The 14511-nt window shown below is 38.9% G+C and overlaps 1 protein-coding gene across 4 annotated transcripts in view; it reads left to right on the top strand.

Annotated features, from left to right (window-relative positions):
* adgrb3 (adhesion G protein-coupled receptor B3) overlaps nucleotides 1-14511 on the top strand; it is a 151297-nt gene that overhangs the window by 70137 nt on the left and 66649 nt on the right. For 3 of the 4 annotated variants that reach the window (XM_052573162.1, XM_052573163.1, XM_052573161.1), the window contains 6 exons: nucleotides 529-690; nucleotides 3150-3314; nucleotides 5767-5931; nucleotides 10586-10750; nucleotides 11501-11602; nucleotides 13523-13629. In XM_052573162.1, the coding sequence (XP_052429122.1) occupies nucleotides 529-690; nucleotides 3150-3314; nucleotides 5767-5931; nucleotides 10586-10750; nucleotides 11501-11602; nucleotides 13523-13629 (866 nt within the window). The remainder of the gene's footprint in view (nucleotides 1-528; nucleotides 691-3149; nucleotides 3315-5766; nucleotides 5932-10585; nucleotides 10751-11500; nucleotides 11603-13522; nucleotides 13630-14511) is intronic. The other variant, XM_052573164.1, reaches the window with a different exon arrangement.

The following is a 14511-nucleotide window of genomic DNA, read 5'->3' as shown; positions in this document are numbered from 1 at the left end:
TTTTTTTTTTTGTTTTTTTTGTTTTTTTCATACAGTGAAAGTCAGTAATATCAAGTGTTGTTCTGAAATGCATTTTATGGAAAAAATTGGCAGAAACATTTTTTAAAATGTTAGAAAGTCATGCAGTTTTGAAATGACCTGACGGTGACATTTTTGAGTGAACTTAGACATTATGTTAGCATTTGTCCAGCCTAGCTGTAACTCTAAACAAACTCATCTAAACCAAGTTTATAAAGGATCTAAATTGCTACTTGTTTTTGAGCTAATTTACTATTAGCAGGACCGGTGTTTTATTAGCATGACCGGGACAACTGAGCCCTAAAAGTTATTCAAGCACGATCATATCCAATATACTGTATAAGATGCTCCTTTTGAGCTTGTTCCAGTTGCTCTTGGAGCCTTTAAGATTTACTGTGGCTTTTTAGTGTGTAACTCAGTAAGGCCCCTCCTGCTCCTACTGGCTCCACCCCCTCGGGGTGTCACATGACCATGTTACTGCTTTTAACTGGTGTCACCCTTCTCCTACAGGTGACCCTGGTGCTGAGGAGTGGTCCCAGTGGAGCTCTTGCTCAGTTACATGCGGTCAAGGGTCGCAGGTGCGAACAAGAACATGTGTCTCACCTTACGGATCACACTGCAGCGGCCCTTTAAGAGAATCCAGGGTGTGCAATAACACTGCCCTCTGCCCAGGTAGTGTTAGTCACAGACACTGGACTGTCCTTCAGAATCTGCATCTTGCATCTTTCATCATTCAGGGCAAGGAAATTGCTGTCATTATTTGTTTATTTGCTTCATATTACATTTTTTCCCCTTAAATGTATTATTATTATTTTCACTTTTATTAGTGATCTTTGTGTCTGCTCTGATTTTTCCAATTGTGTATTTGGTCATTCATCCTGTCATGTGTTGGTTTTATGTTGCTCCTTCACTATTTTCATGTTCCTCTTCTCAATGTACGATTTAGCCGAGCGCTTTATATAATTCCAACACCAGCCTTAATCAAACACAAAGTGAAACTTGACAGAAGAGTGTTTGTTGGTGCATGGAGAAAAAACATTTAGAAGAAAGGGAAAAAGACTAATCTGTCCCCCTGTGGACAGAAAAGCGACCTGAATTATCCTCTTGCTTTAAAATCTTTCATTACTGGAGGTATCGACCTTTAATTCATCATTTCCAAAAGTGCCATCTTAATGGAGATGGGCTCAATGATACATCAGCACCACTGAACTTGCTGTCACCGGCTAACCGAATTTCTATTTCAAGTAAAAGGGCGTGAAGAGAGGCTTGTTGTTTTTTTCCCTTCATCACAAGCTCTGAAAATGCAGTTCAGCTCTTTTAGGATTTTTGTAACGGTAAATTAATGCTGTTTACATGTTACCTCAGCAGCATTGAACTTATGTCACAAGCTAACTGGATTTTTATTTTAAGTAAAAGGGCATGAAAAGAGACTTGTTTTGTTTACACCATTAGCTCTAAAATGGCAATTCAGCTCTTTTAAGACTTTTTATACGGCCAAATCAATGTGGTTTACACAGCATTATAGATATACAGCCTTTCCCTATGCTATGAAAAATACTGTATACAGGCATATCTCACTGACACATATGCTATCATAAGTTCACACAGGGAAATCATTATTGTTAGCTTTAATAATTTGGTTTATAAACCGTAATCTGTTAGAAAAGTAACTAAGAAAATGTAACTTTTTGCTTACAGTCAAGGGAAGGATTTATGTATGTTGCTAATTAACTTTCCTGAACATAAATTTAAGCATCGTTAATGTAGCTGCTTTGCATCTAAAATTACAAATGGTGTTCTGATTTTCTATTGAGTGCAGACATTTTTGAACAAAAAGGCTTGTCAGATCAGTTTGGTGCTGGAAAAGGCTTGAAGGCACATATAAATGACATAAGGCTAGACCACAGCTTAAGGGACTGGAAATAAGACCACCATGTCTCTTGAATGCTCAAATAAAACCATTTATTCCCCCTCTGGACTGGCTTGGACAGCAGCCTAATTGAGCACAACATTGCTTTTCTTTTGAGGGCAACCCTTATTTACTGTGTTATGCGGCAAAATAAAAGCATTAGGAGAATAAGTTATGTACTGGTACACAAGACTTTCACACTACGGCCTGTATTTTATTGTTTTGGAAAGTTTATGTATTCGGCTGCATATATAGAGGAGTTAAACATAAAGATGTAACTCGTCCCAGCTAATCCACGTTCCCTTATGGCCATCTTTTGAGACAAATCAAACAGTGTGCTGGTTTTATGAGGGGTTGAAAACGGGGCAATTTATTTGAAATGCCTCAAATGGTTTTTGATTTTTTTTTTTCTTTTTTACATTGAATATCAAGTGGCAATCCAACACAATACATAAAAAAAAAGATTTTGCTATTGCAACTGCACTGTTATGTAATTAGTATTTAAAAGCTATTATTGCTTCACAACCCACTTGTGTAAAACTACTCATCTAGTCCATCTGTATACCTTAAATAAAGTAAGAAGAATGCATATGTTTGGTGACATTGACTCTTATCCCCTTACAGATGAGAGTCCAACCGCAAGTAAAAAAGCTTCCTGTTAATGCAAAGTCATTGAGCTGTTTTTTTGCAAAAGCCGGCTTTCCATGAGTGCTTCAACGAGAGTTTGTTTTTAATTAATGCTCTTTGAGTGGGATTGGAGTTTTCATTATACAGTAAGAGCATTAGAGAGGGGGATTTGACGTTTGGAGGGGAAACGGTGCCCAGCAGTCTTGACACTGATGACTGGATTAAGCCCCAGTAAGTGCGCGCAGAACGTACACCTGGGACTTTGATAAGTACGCTAAGAGAGCCGAGACGAATTCAGCGCGGCAGCCCTCCCGGCGCGTCTTTCATCATGCTAAGACAAAAGAATGTCATCAGCCGTGGTGCTCGGGATGGGGGTGGAGAGGTATGGGATTGGGAAAGGTAAATTGTACAGAAAGGGGGAAATGATGCAGTTGTTTGGATTCATTGCGGCTGTGTAACAGCTGTTGATGAACAGGCTCGCTGAGTCGGTGCTGGAGGTGTTTCACTGCTGCATCTGAATGAGGCTGCATGTGTGTGTGTGTGTGTGTGCTGAGAGCAGTGTGCATGTGTCTTAACTCTTGTCCTCTGTTGGCAGTGCACGGTGTGTGGGAAGAGTGGTCTCCATGGAGCCTCTGCTCTTTCACCTGTGGGAGGGGTCATCGCACCCGCACTCGGATGTGCACTCCACCCCAGCATGGAGGAAGAGCGTGTGAGGGACCCGAGACCCAGAGCAAACTCTGCAACATTGCCCTCTGCCCAGGTCTGTGTGCTTCAGATGCACTGCTTTCTCCCATCCTCACGTCTCATCTCAACTGGACCTGTTTTATCTTGTCTCGCCTTATCTGTTCTCTTGTTTCTTTTCTCCTCTTTTCTCTAACTTTCTGTTCCATTCTGTATTGTTGCCTTCTATTCTATTGTATCATCTGTGCTGTCTTCTCATCTCATTTTGACTCATCTTGTCTGTGCTCTTCTTTTCTCATCTTGAATCTTCTCATCTCTTCTTGTCTTACATCATCTGTGTTCTTCTCCTCTGTTATATCTCCTGTTCTGTTTTCTTGTCCTCTCTTCTCTTTCATGTCTCAATTGAGTTCTTCTCATCTCTTCTCTTCTCATTTTGTCTCATCTTCTCTGTGCTTGTCATTTCTTTTTTCATCTTATATCTTCTCATCTCTTCTTCAGTTCTCTTCTCCTGTTATCTCCTTTTCTCCTTTTGTTTCACCTTTTCTATTCTTGTCTCAGCTCACATCTTCTCTCGTGTCGTCTCGTCTCATCTTTTGTTTTCTTATACTTATCTCATATCTCATCTTTTTTCTTGTCTCAGTTTTTTTCTAGCATTGTATTTCTCATCTTGTCTTTCCTTTGGCTTCTCTTCTTTTCTCGTCTCATCTTAATCTCTCTTCTCTACTACTGTAAGTCATTCTCTCTCTTTTCTGAATCCGATGCCTCTGTGTGTCCCCTGAGCCTCTTGCTTTTCTAGCCGTTCTCTAACCGTAATCAGTTTTGTTGTAAATTGAAGACCACTCCACTAATTTGGATGCGGTTGTGAGCCACCGTCCTCTGAGAATGATTTGGTGGAATTAGGCCTGACATGGAAGCCCCTCAATGTTTGATCCCATCTATAAAGAAGCAAAGCTCATCTCACATGGAGGTGACTCTGGGGAGTAAGCAGCAGCTGCCAGCGGTGGTACATTACAGGATCAATTACGGAATAGTTTATTACGTGGGACAGAGAGGGAATGGATGCGCTCACAAGTCTTCTTGGCATGTTGAGAGCAACCACGTGCGGCGCACAGTAAACCCTGCAAGGCTGAGAGAAACACCGTTTTAGACTCAACCTACTATAGATCTGAAGTGAAAATCACATAAGCACAATTGCCTGTGAATGATAGCCACTTAAAGTTTCTATACACTGTAGATGGGTAAGTACTGTAACACATTGTCTAATCTTGGTTAGCTTTGTTGGTCTCATGCTTTAAAAGTCTCATCCCATTCAGCAAAACAACAACAACAACAACAAAAAACAATTAGCCCATCTTTATGCCTCTGTGTTGTGTTTTGTATCATCAGCTCAGTCAGAGCTTGTACTGTTGCCAAATTCTGGCTTGCATATTTTGGTCTTTTAAAGTTGACCTCAGAGCTCTAACGTGTGATGAAAACCCTCCACCGTTTTCAACTAATTTCTTCTGGATTGAGAGTGGAATACATCACAAGACCAGAATATTCACTATAGGAGTAGCTTATACTGGGTCATGCTGCTAGTTAGTGATCTATCTAAGGCATTCGGGCAGTATTATTACCTCTTTCCCTGGGGCTAATGGGGTTATTCAGGCTGACAGTAGCCCTCCTTTCAAATGTTTGCAATATTTTTTTCTTTCTCTCTCTCTCTCTCTTTCTGTTTCATATATCATATCTTTCCTGATCCTGATTACATTCTAATTGAAGCACTCGTGTACAAATAATTGGGATTTTTTTCAATACTACAAACGTTCCATATATTAGAAAGCTAACCTTGAAAGGTTAAATGTGTCATTTCTATTTAAAACAGAATTCCAGATATATCTTGATTATAGCATTTCTACAGAACAAATATGATTGTTTTTTGCCAGGGCAGAAGTTCCCACCATTATTTAAGATTGTTGTAGGTGGTTTTCAGAGCTTTGCTTTGTAATTTCTTAGGTGTTCATTTTAATTTTTAGCATGTTGCCATGAGGTTGTTGAGGTGTTCTCAATGGGTGCTAAGATGGGTTACCCTTTTGGTTTTTGCCCAAAGTCACATGCACCATTACACAGAAAAGTAATTGCACCCATGCAAATGAAATACTAAAGCACCACTAATGTTTTCAAACATTTACAATTATGCATACAGCATATGCATTTTTTACCCACAGCCACTTGCACCGAAAAAAAAAAAAAAAAATGTTAGTAGTTAATGCATTCACACCCATGACCTGTTGCAAGCAACAAGCTTTATTATTTGAGTAGGCATTATGCTAAGTAGGACCAGACAAATGGTTGCAATTCCATTTGGTTCCTCTAGTGGCACAGAAAATACATACCTCACTTTATATTTATATATTTATATATGGCAGGCAATTGCATCTTAATCAGAAGATGCTAAACCTAAATGTTCCGAACCCAGCTCATGAAACTTGCAATATTTTCTCTTCTCAATTTGGCATGCTTTTGTTTGCGTTCTGCATGGGCAACCTCAGTGGACGGGCAGTGGCGGGAGTGGAGTTCGTGGAGCGATTGCTCGGTGACCTGTGCCAATGGAACACAGCAGCGGAAGAGGCAGTGCTCAGCTGCTGCTCATGGGGGATCTGAGTGTAGAGGACATTGGGCGGAGAGCAGAGAATGCTCCAACCCTGACTGCACAGGTACGACTCCTTCTACATCTCATTAACTCAAAGGGAAATTTAGGTGTATATTTTTCATTCAGTACTTTTAAAGCAGTTCTCTCTCTGGGATATCCAAAAATGAAAAAAAGAGAAATATCTTTTAGCAATAGGACATTTTTAATGACCAAATGAAATTTTTGATGATCATGTTTGTTATAGAGCGCTGCAGTGAATACATATTTTTGTAGGCCACCCTGTATGTTAGCATTACCCTAGTTCTTTTGATAAAAAAAAAACAATATGATTTTTGCAGGATGATTAACATTTTTATTTTTTTATAAATATCAGAGTTTTAATCCAAAAAATATCAGTTTGTTTTTTAAAAAATAAAATAATTAAAAACATGATCATCAAAGAAGGTTATAGGAATAGGAATAGAATATGCTATTGCAAACAATATGTGTCATCATTATTTTTATTTAATTTTCCCAGAAGAGAAAGACTGTACATTTAAAAAATTTGTGTTTTTGCTAAAAATAAGTCATATATCTTTGATTTCTTTGAACCCCAGGCTAACTACTGTATGACATCATATCAACAGTCAAGACATCTCTTCTATATACTTTATGTCGAGCATTAGCTTAAATCTGTTAAAAGACCATTTAGCGGTGGGTCTTGCTTGAGAACGCATGCTCAGTATGCCTGGCAGGTAGTTCTTTAAAACATACTGGGACCCCTCAGCATGATGCTTGTAAGCTGTAATACTCTTGCTCTACATGGTTCATGATAACAGAGAGTCTCAGTGAGTTTGAAGCTGCTTACAGGGTAAGACGCAATATGTTGTAGCATCAAAGCAAAAATGGAGAAAAAAAAAATTTGTATGGAATTTAAAGCTACATTAATGTTTTTTTTTCCAGAGTTCACATCTAAAATGTCTATATGTTATTTCTATATACAGGTGCATCTCAATAAATTAGAATGTTGTGGAAAAGTTAATTTATTTCAGTAATTCAACCCAAATTGTGAAACTTGTGTATTAAACAAATTCAGTGCATGCAGACTGAAGTAGTTTAAGTCTTTGGTTCTTTTAATTGTGATGATTTTTGGCACACATTTAACAAAAACCCACCAAATCATGATCTCAACAAATTAGAATATGGTGACATGCCAATCAGCTAATCAACTCAAAACACCTTCAAAGTTCAATAGGCTACACAATCATGGGGAAGACTGCTGATCTGACAGTTGTCCAGAAGACAATCATTGACACCCTTCACAAGGAGAATAAGCCACAAACATTCATTACCAAATAAGCTGGCTGTTCACAGAGTGCTGTATCCAAGCATGTTAACACAAGATTGAGTGGAAGATAAAAGTGTTGAAGAAAAAGATGCACAACCAACTGAGAGAACTGCAGCCTTATGATGATTGTCAAGCAAAATGGATTCAAGAATTTGAGTGAACTTTACAAGGAATGCACTGAGGCTGGTGTCAAGGCATCAAAAGCCACCACACACAGACGTGTATCGAATTGCTATACCACATACAACATCAGAGGCGTCTTACATGGGCTAAGGAGAAGAAGAACTGGACTGTTGCCCAGTGGTCCAAAGTCCTTTCAGATGAGAGCAAGTTTTGTATTTCATTTGGAAACCAAGGTCCTAGAGTCTGGAGGAAGGGTGGAGAAGCTCATAGCCCAAGTTGCTTGAAGTCCAGGGTTAAGTTTCCACAGTCTGTTTTGAAAACTAAAGTCACTGCACCCGTTTACCAAGAAATTTTGGAGCACTTCATGCTTCCTTCTGCTGACCAGCTTTTTGAAGATGCTGATTTCATTTTCCAGCAGGATTTGGCACCTGCCCAGACTGACAGAAGCACCAAAGGCGGGTTAAATGACCATGGTGTTGGTGTGCTTGACTGGCCAGGAAACTCACTAGACCTGAATTGGTATTGTCAAGAGGAAAATGAGAAACGAGACCAAAGAATGCAGATGAGCTGAAGGCCACTGTTAAAGAAACCTGGGCTTCCATACCACCTCAGCAGTGCCACAAACTGATCACCTCCATGCCACGCCACGCCACGTATTTAGTACATGTACAGTAAATGAACATACTTTCCAGAAGGCCAACAATTCACTATTTATTATTATTATTATTATTATTATGAAGTATTCTAATTTGTTGATATTAGTGGGTTCTTGTTAAATGTGAGCCAAAATCATCACATTTAAACGAAACAAAGACTACTTCAGTCTGTGTGCAATGAATTTATTTAATACAATTTCAAGTTTCACAATTTAAGTTGAATTACTGAAATAAATGAACTTTTCCACGACATTCTAATTTATTGAGATGCACCTGTATTTCAGTTCACTTGCATTGATAAAATATTCAGCATTCAAAATGTAACCGACTGTGATGTCGATATCATATTTGTTTAGATAAAAAGTCAAAACTACTTGAAATTATATAAGTAATTTTAATAACAAATATAATTTTTGAGACACAATGTGACATTTCAAAAGTAACAAAAAGGGTAAACATTTCTTTATATTTTTAAATTTTTGTTACGTATATTTGTTGACAAAAAATGTTTAGAAATTTAAAAATTTTACTGACAATGTTGACATATTTAAATGCTGAATTTTCCTTGTACATGTACAGTACTATATTTCCTCCACATTAATTATGGAGTTGTGATATATAAAATGTCACAACTACAATAAATAAATTCAAAATTATGTGAAATGGTCAAATTTACCTTTGATTATAAATAATATAAGGTGGAAATGGATTTTTGTATTGCCAGCACTTGCAAATGCATATCTATTTACTGGATAACTGAAGGGTCAATTATGAGAAACTTTGCATATATGTGATAATTGATAGTGTAGAAGAAGGTGAGAAATTTTGCCTTTGAATGGTAAGAATATTTATTTGCTTGGATGCTTGTACAAGTTCAGATATTAAGGCTTTATTGTGAAGCTACATAGAGGTCAATTACTGTATCTCCCAGTGCTTTTATATGATTTCACCGTGTTTATTGATTTCAAAGTAACATTCTTGCAGCCTCCACATAGTCTAAATGTTAATGTAAATGTGTCCTTGAACACTAGTGTACATTCAGCACAGGTGAATGCTAGTTTACAGGTGAACATGTCCTCTCTCACACATGATTTATAGCACAGCTGAGGGCAACATCTGTCTTTTTTCATTTCTCCCTTTCCACTGCCAAGAAAAAATATTTTACTCTGTTCATTAGATGCCCGTAAAACATCCCGAAGCCTTTTAAAACTTTACCATAAAATGTGTTTCAGGGCTGGCAAAGTGAGGAAAATTATTACCACAGTTGTAGGGCACCCTCACGCTCGTAAAGAAGAGACAAAGATCCAATCTTTGCAAGTATCGTGGTAATGATTTTATTAATTAAATCAAGAGCGAATTCTGCCAAAAGTGTTGTTTTATTGCATCTCTGGCCTCTAGAGCATGTCAACATGACAAGAAACTGGATGGTGTTTAATGCGCCAAACCCTCCTTTGCAAACGAGTGTGTTTTATATTGTTACGCACTGTACTTTTCAGAATTCTTTAGTTTTCACAGAAGATGGCTCGAATAACTTTTAAGATTGCACATCCACATAAAGGTGCAATGTCACCATTGTCACGTCACTTCACTTTATTAAGTGCCTATATAATTGTGCTTGAAAGATGGAATGTAAGAGATAATGAACGCAATAAGAAGATGCAGATTATATACATGTAGTGGTCAGACAATAAATACAAACACCTTTTGATTATTGTAGACTGCAGTAAAAAATTTTGTGACTATTCTTTGAGTCTCTATTCTTTATATTGTATCTCGGTGTAGTTTAAAGGGATAGTTCACCCCCAAAAATTACATTTTGTCATTAATAATTCACCCTCATGTCGTATAAAAACCTGTAAGACAAATTATGATATTTTAGATGAAATCCGAGAGCTTTATGACTCTGCATAGACAGCAATGCAACTGCCACTTTCAAGAACAAGAAAGGTAGTAAGAACATCATTAAAATAGACATTGGTTCAACTCTAATGCTATGAAGCTACGAGACACTATAGTTTTTGTGTGCAAAGAAAACAAAAATGACAACTTTATTTAGCTATTTCTTATCCTCTTATTTTCTTTGCGCATAAAAAGTATTGTCATAGCTTCATAACATTATGGTTAAACTACTGATGTCACGTGGACTGTTTCAATGATGTCCTTACTAGCCTTGAATGTGTCAGTTCCATTGCTGTATATGCAGGGTCAGAAAGCTGGTGGATTTCATCAAACATATCTTAATTTGTGTTCCGTCCCTTTAAGTTGTATTTACCTGTGTTTAGTTCAAGTTGTGGATGAAATAGGTGACTCGATAGACTTACAAAAAGGGCAAATCATGGGAGTCCTCTTTAGCAGGTGCATCTGTAACCTTAACATCCCAATTATTTGGGGTTTTAAGAGCAGTGGTCTTTACATTTTTGACTGTGTACAAACAGCATGTAACGATTTCATCAGCAGAGAAGACTAATGGGTAAAAACCAATGAAAAAAAAAATAGGTAAAGGTAGGGTTAGGACAACTGATGCAAAGTCACAGCAAACCCATATGTTCACAGAGAAGAACCTGTTTCCACAAAAACTGACCAACTTTACAAAGTCAGCATCTGTCTTTCAGCTAACGGACAGTGGAACGCTTGGGCTCCGTGGAGTGGGTGTTCTAAGTCCTGTGACGGTGGTTGGCAGCGGAGGGTACGTGTTTGCCAGGGGTTGGCGGTCACGGGGCAGCCATGTGAAGGCAGTGGGGAGGAGGTCCGCAGATGCAGCGAGCAGCGTTGCCCAGGTAACCCTGCGAATAATTGAGCCCCAAGAGTCAATTATGTCAGAATGGGCAGAGAGGGGTGAATGAGAAATGGATGCAGGGATAATTATCTCTTCCGTTCAGAAATCCATGCCCATTTTTTTTTTGCACTGGATCATTATTCATTTGAGAAGTAATGAACATATACCACAATTGTATTTTTTCAGCGAGGAATGGTCAACACATTTTTTTTTTTTTTACCAATAATGGATATTTAATGTCACATAAAGGATGTCATGCTATTCTCATTTATTAGAAACCTTCTCAGTGGAAACAGTGCTTTATGTTCATGCATATACATGCATTTTCATGCACACTTAGGTATGCTACAAGGACAATTATAGAAACTGGTATTGTTGAATTTGCTGAATTAATCATTCCCCTAATCTCAAATGCAAATTGGTGGAACGTGAATGTCTTTACAAACATTTTTAAGTCTGTTTTAAGTCATATATATAATTTTATATATAATTATAAAAAAATATATAATTGTATATGTGCATTAGAAATACAGATTTACTTCATTATTTTGCAGCATTTATATGACCAAAAATGTTGTGGCATTTATATGTGGGCAATGTAAAATTAAAATGGCCTTTCATTATATTCTGACCCATTTCCCCCATTCTCCACCATCAATTACTTGTGGTCTTTCTAATGTCCTTTAAATAAAAAATAAAATAAAAATATTTTCTTTTAAAAGTGTGTCTACATTTTATTCCTGAACCATAGCTCCTTATGAAATATGCCCAGAGGATTATGCTGTGTCCATGCTGTGGAGAAGAACTCCCTCTGGGGAACTGGCCTTCAACAGGTGTCCTCCCAACGCCACGGGTAAGAAAAGCCACAACACTCAGTGGGTGAAGAGCACTCAGCCAAACACAAAGACACAAAGGAAGAATAGAATGGCATCGCAGATGCTTTCAAAAGAAAGAAAAAGAGCACAGCTTATGTTTTTCGCAGCTTTTCTTTTGCAGTGCATTTATTTCAATGATCTTGAAATTATTCATAAATTCAGAAGGCTACGAAGACAAATGTTTCTCACTAGTGTGTTCAGCACTGCTGCGACTGCCTTTAAATGGCTTATGCCGTGTGTACCTAGAGATTTTTGTCATTTGCATACCATTGAACCCTCCAGCGTTTTGTCAACATCTTTGCGAGGCCGCTTTCTGCAGTGTAAAGGGAGAAAAAGAGAAACCACTTCCCCATCTTTGAGATATAATATAGAGGCGTCCCCTTTTTCTTTTTTCTCTCTCTTTTTCTCGGTCTCTCTCCTCGGACCGGTCCGAGGTGTGAGTCTTACTGATTGTGGTCTGAAAATGGCAGAAGGTGCTGTACTGAATTTCTGTTACCTCCTGCTATCTCCTGTTGTGAAGATGCTCCGCAACGCCACTACAGTGTCCTTGAAAGTGTAGGTGCTGGAGAAAAATAAAAAAGGCAGGCAGCACGGACCCAGAGATAACAGTGAACAGTCTGTTATAACTACAACTAGGCGAGCAGAGGCTGACTGCAAATGCGTGTATAGATGGATTAATGTCTTTTGTGGATATATTTCAATATGTGGGTGGACTGCCACCATAGGCCCGTGTTTACTTTTGTATTTTTTGGGGGGGTTAAGAACATTTAATTATATCATTTATACATAAAAGAGACAGTGTGTCAACCCGTGGGTGGAATTAGTTAGATTTACATTGTTTGGTTTCCACATAACCCACGTTGAAATTTCAGGTCGTGCAAAAGCACTGGAGTGGGATCTGAGGCCATGAAATGCTGGAAAATCTTCATTCATTATGAGGCTGGAATTAAATTAAACTCCAACAAAAATGCATGAAAGCGACAAAAATCAAACAGTTGGAAGTAGCTAATGCTTTTAGAGAACGATTAATTAAGAATGATTGGCGCTAAAAAAAGCAGGATGAGAACTTTTCACTTTTGTGTTGTCCTACAGTATTTTGCACGCAAACACGATTGGACGATGTTTGTGTGATCTTTACGTGTTTGTGTGAGATTAAATCTGGTTAGGCCCCTCAGTGGCGGCATGTGTTTTAATGGTGATGTTCAACTTGATCCGGCTCTTTGGGAGTTTTCTGTGATCTGTGGGCTGGATGTCCCTGCTTGGATGCCTCAGCTTGAGGGCAGGTGGCTGGCTGCAGCTGCGTCTCGGGTAGGCCGAGAGTGTTTCACCGCTGGCTGGGTAGCAGGCAGTGGAACCGCGTTGGAATGAGAGCAGATAAGATGTGTGTGGTGGAGGGGTGAGGGTGGGTGTGGTGAGGTTGTTCCAAACACATCTTCAATGCGAGACGATATGTGTAGGACACGCTCTGACGGATCGGAGGCGAGGAATTTTATGCATTTGTTTATTCGCTCCCAAGTGTGGGCGGCAGTCTTGTTGATATCTCAGGCTGCAGGGTTCGGTTTTCGCAGACGTCAAAAACAAAAAAGTCAGATTGGTTCGTGACAGCTGGTGTCGGTTAACATCATAATTCTGTGGTGGGAATTACGACCAGTTCTTTAAAGCACGTAATTACAGTTTGGTTTGTTGGCACTCATATACTGCAGAGGCACATGTGAGGCACATGTGATCTGGCAACCACCGCATCTAGATGATGATGAAGGCTGCTGCTTTTATCCTCTTGCTGAAAGATGTGTGGGCTGGCAGGTGGAATGAAAAAGGAAAAAAGACTTACAAGAACAATATAAACCCCTTCTCAGTCTCTATCTCTGTATCTCTCTCTTCTCTCTCCTCCTCTGCAGGCACCACTAGTCGACGCTGCTCACTGGATCACCGTGGGGTGGCCTATTGGGAGCAGCCCAGCTATGCTCGATGCATTGCAAATGAATACAGATACTTGCAGCAATCAGTAGGTGCAAAGACAGCTTCCTGCGCTCTGCTTCTGTTTGTGATGTGCCATAAATTACCCATGCAGTCGTCACTATCACCCAAGTATTCCCGGCACCCCAGACCACCGTGTAGGTCTACGAGATAAACTGCTATCATCAGAAAGGCAAATTAAACCGCTAGTATTTCAGTTTTTGAGACCCCGTGTTAATTGAGAATTCGCTCTAATTTCCTGTAAAATCTTGGAGATGGTTGTTCCAGCTCCAACTGAGCTTTTTCTGGGAGTGCACCTGTTCACGAATGAATGATTTTCGCTCTTTTTGTTTTCAGCTTCCTCTTATGTCAGTCTTACTGAAATGCATTACTTTGTGTTATTTCCAAGCTTTTGGGTACATCTCTCTCTCTCTCACACACACCCAACACACACACACACACACACAGAAAACATTGTAAGGGACTTTCCTTAGACTTGTATTGGCTTTATACTGAGTTAATGATATTTTATATCCCCTAGCCCTTACACATTTTTGCCTGTTAAAAATTTAATTAAGGCATTATTTATTATTTTTATTAAGTAATTTCCCTTGTTAGATCTGCTGGCTGCTCAGGTTTTACTATCCTGATGAGGCTTATGGTCTTCCTCATTCCAGGCAACCCCCCCCCCACACTCACACACACACACACACACACACACACAAACACAAACACACTCTTCTGTCTGCCTGCTTTAGCCTCTTTCTTTGAGTCAGTGTGTATGACATCATGTCTGCGTGACTAATGTATGTTTGTTCATTGGTCTGTTGCTTAAAGGTGAAGTGTGTCATTTATTTATTTTTATGCTCAAAATGTTGTTATTTATACCAGTGTTTCCCAACCATGGTCCTGGAGGCACCCCAAAACTGCA

The sequence above is a fragment of the Carassius gibelio genome, chromosome B13, assembly GCF_023724105.1.
Source record: "Carassius gibelio isolate Cgi1373 ecotype wild population from Czech Republic chromosome B13, carGib1.2-hapl.c, whole genome shotgun sequence".
NCBI lineage: Eukaryota > Metazoa > Chordata > Actinopteri > Cypriniformes > Cyprinidae > Carassius > Carassius gibelio.
Note: the sequence above shows the minus strand (reverse complement) of the source record. Positions and strands in the feature narration are given on the sequence as shown.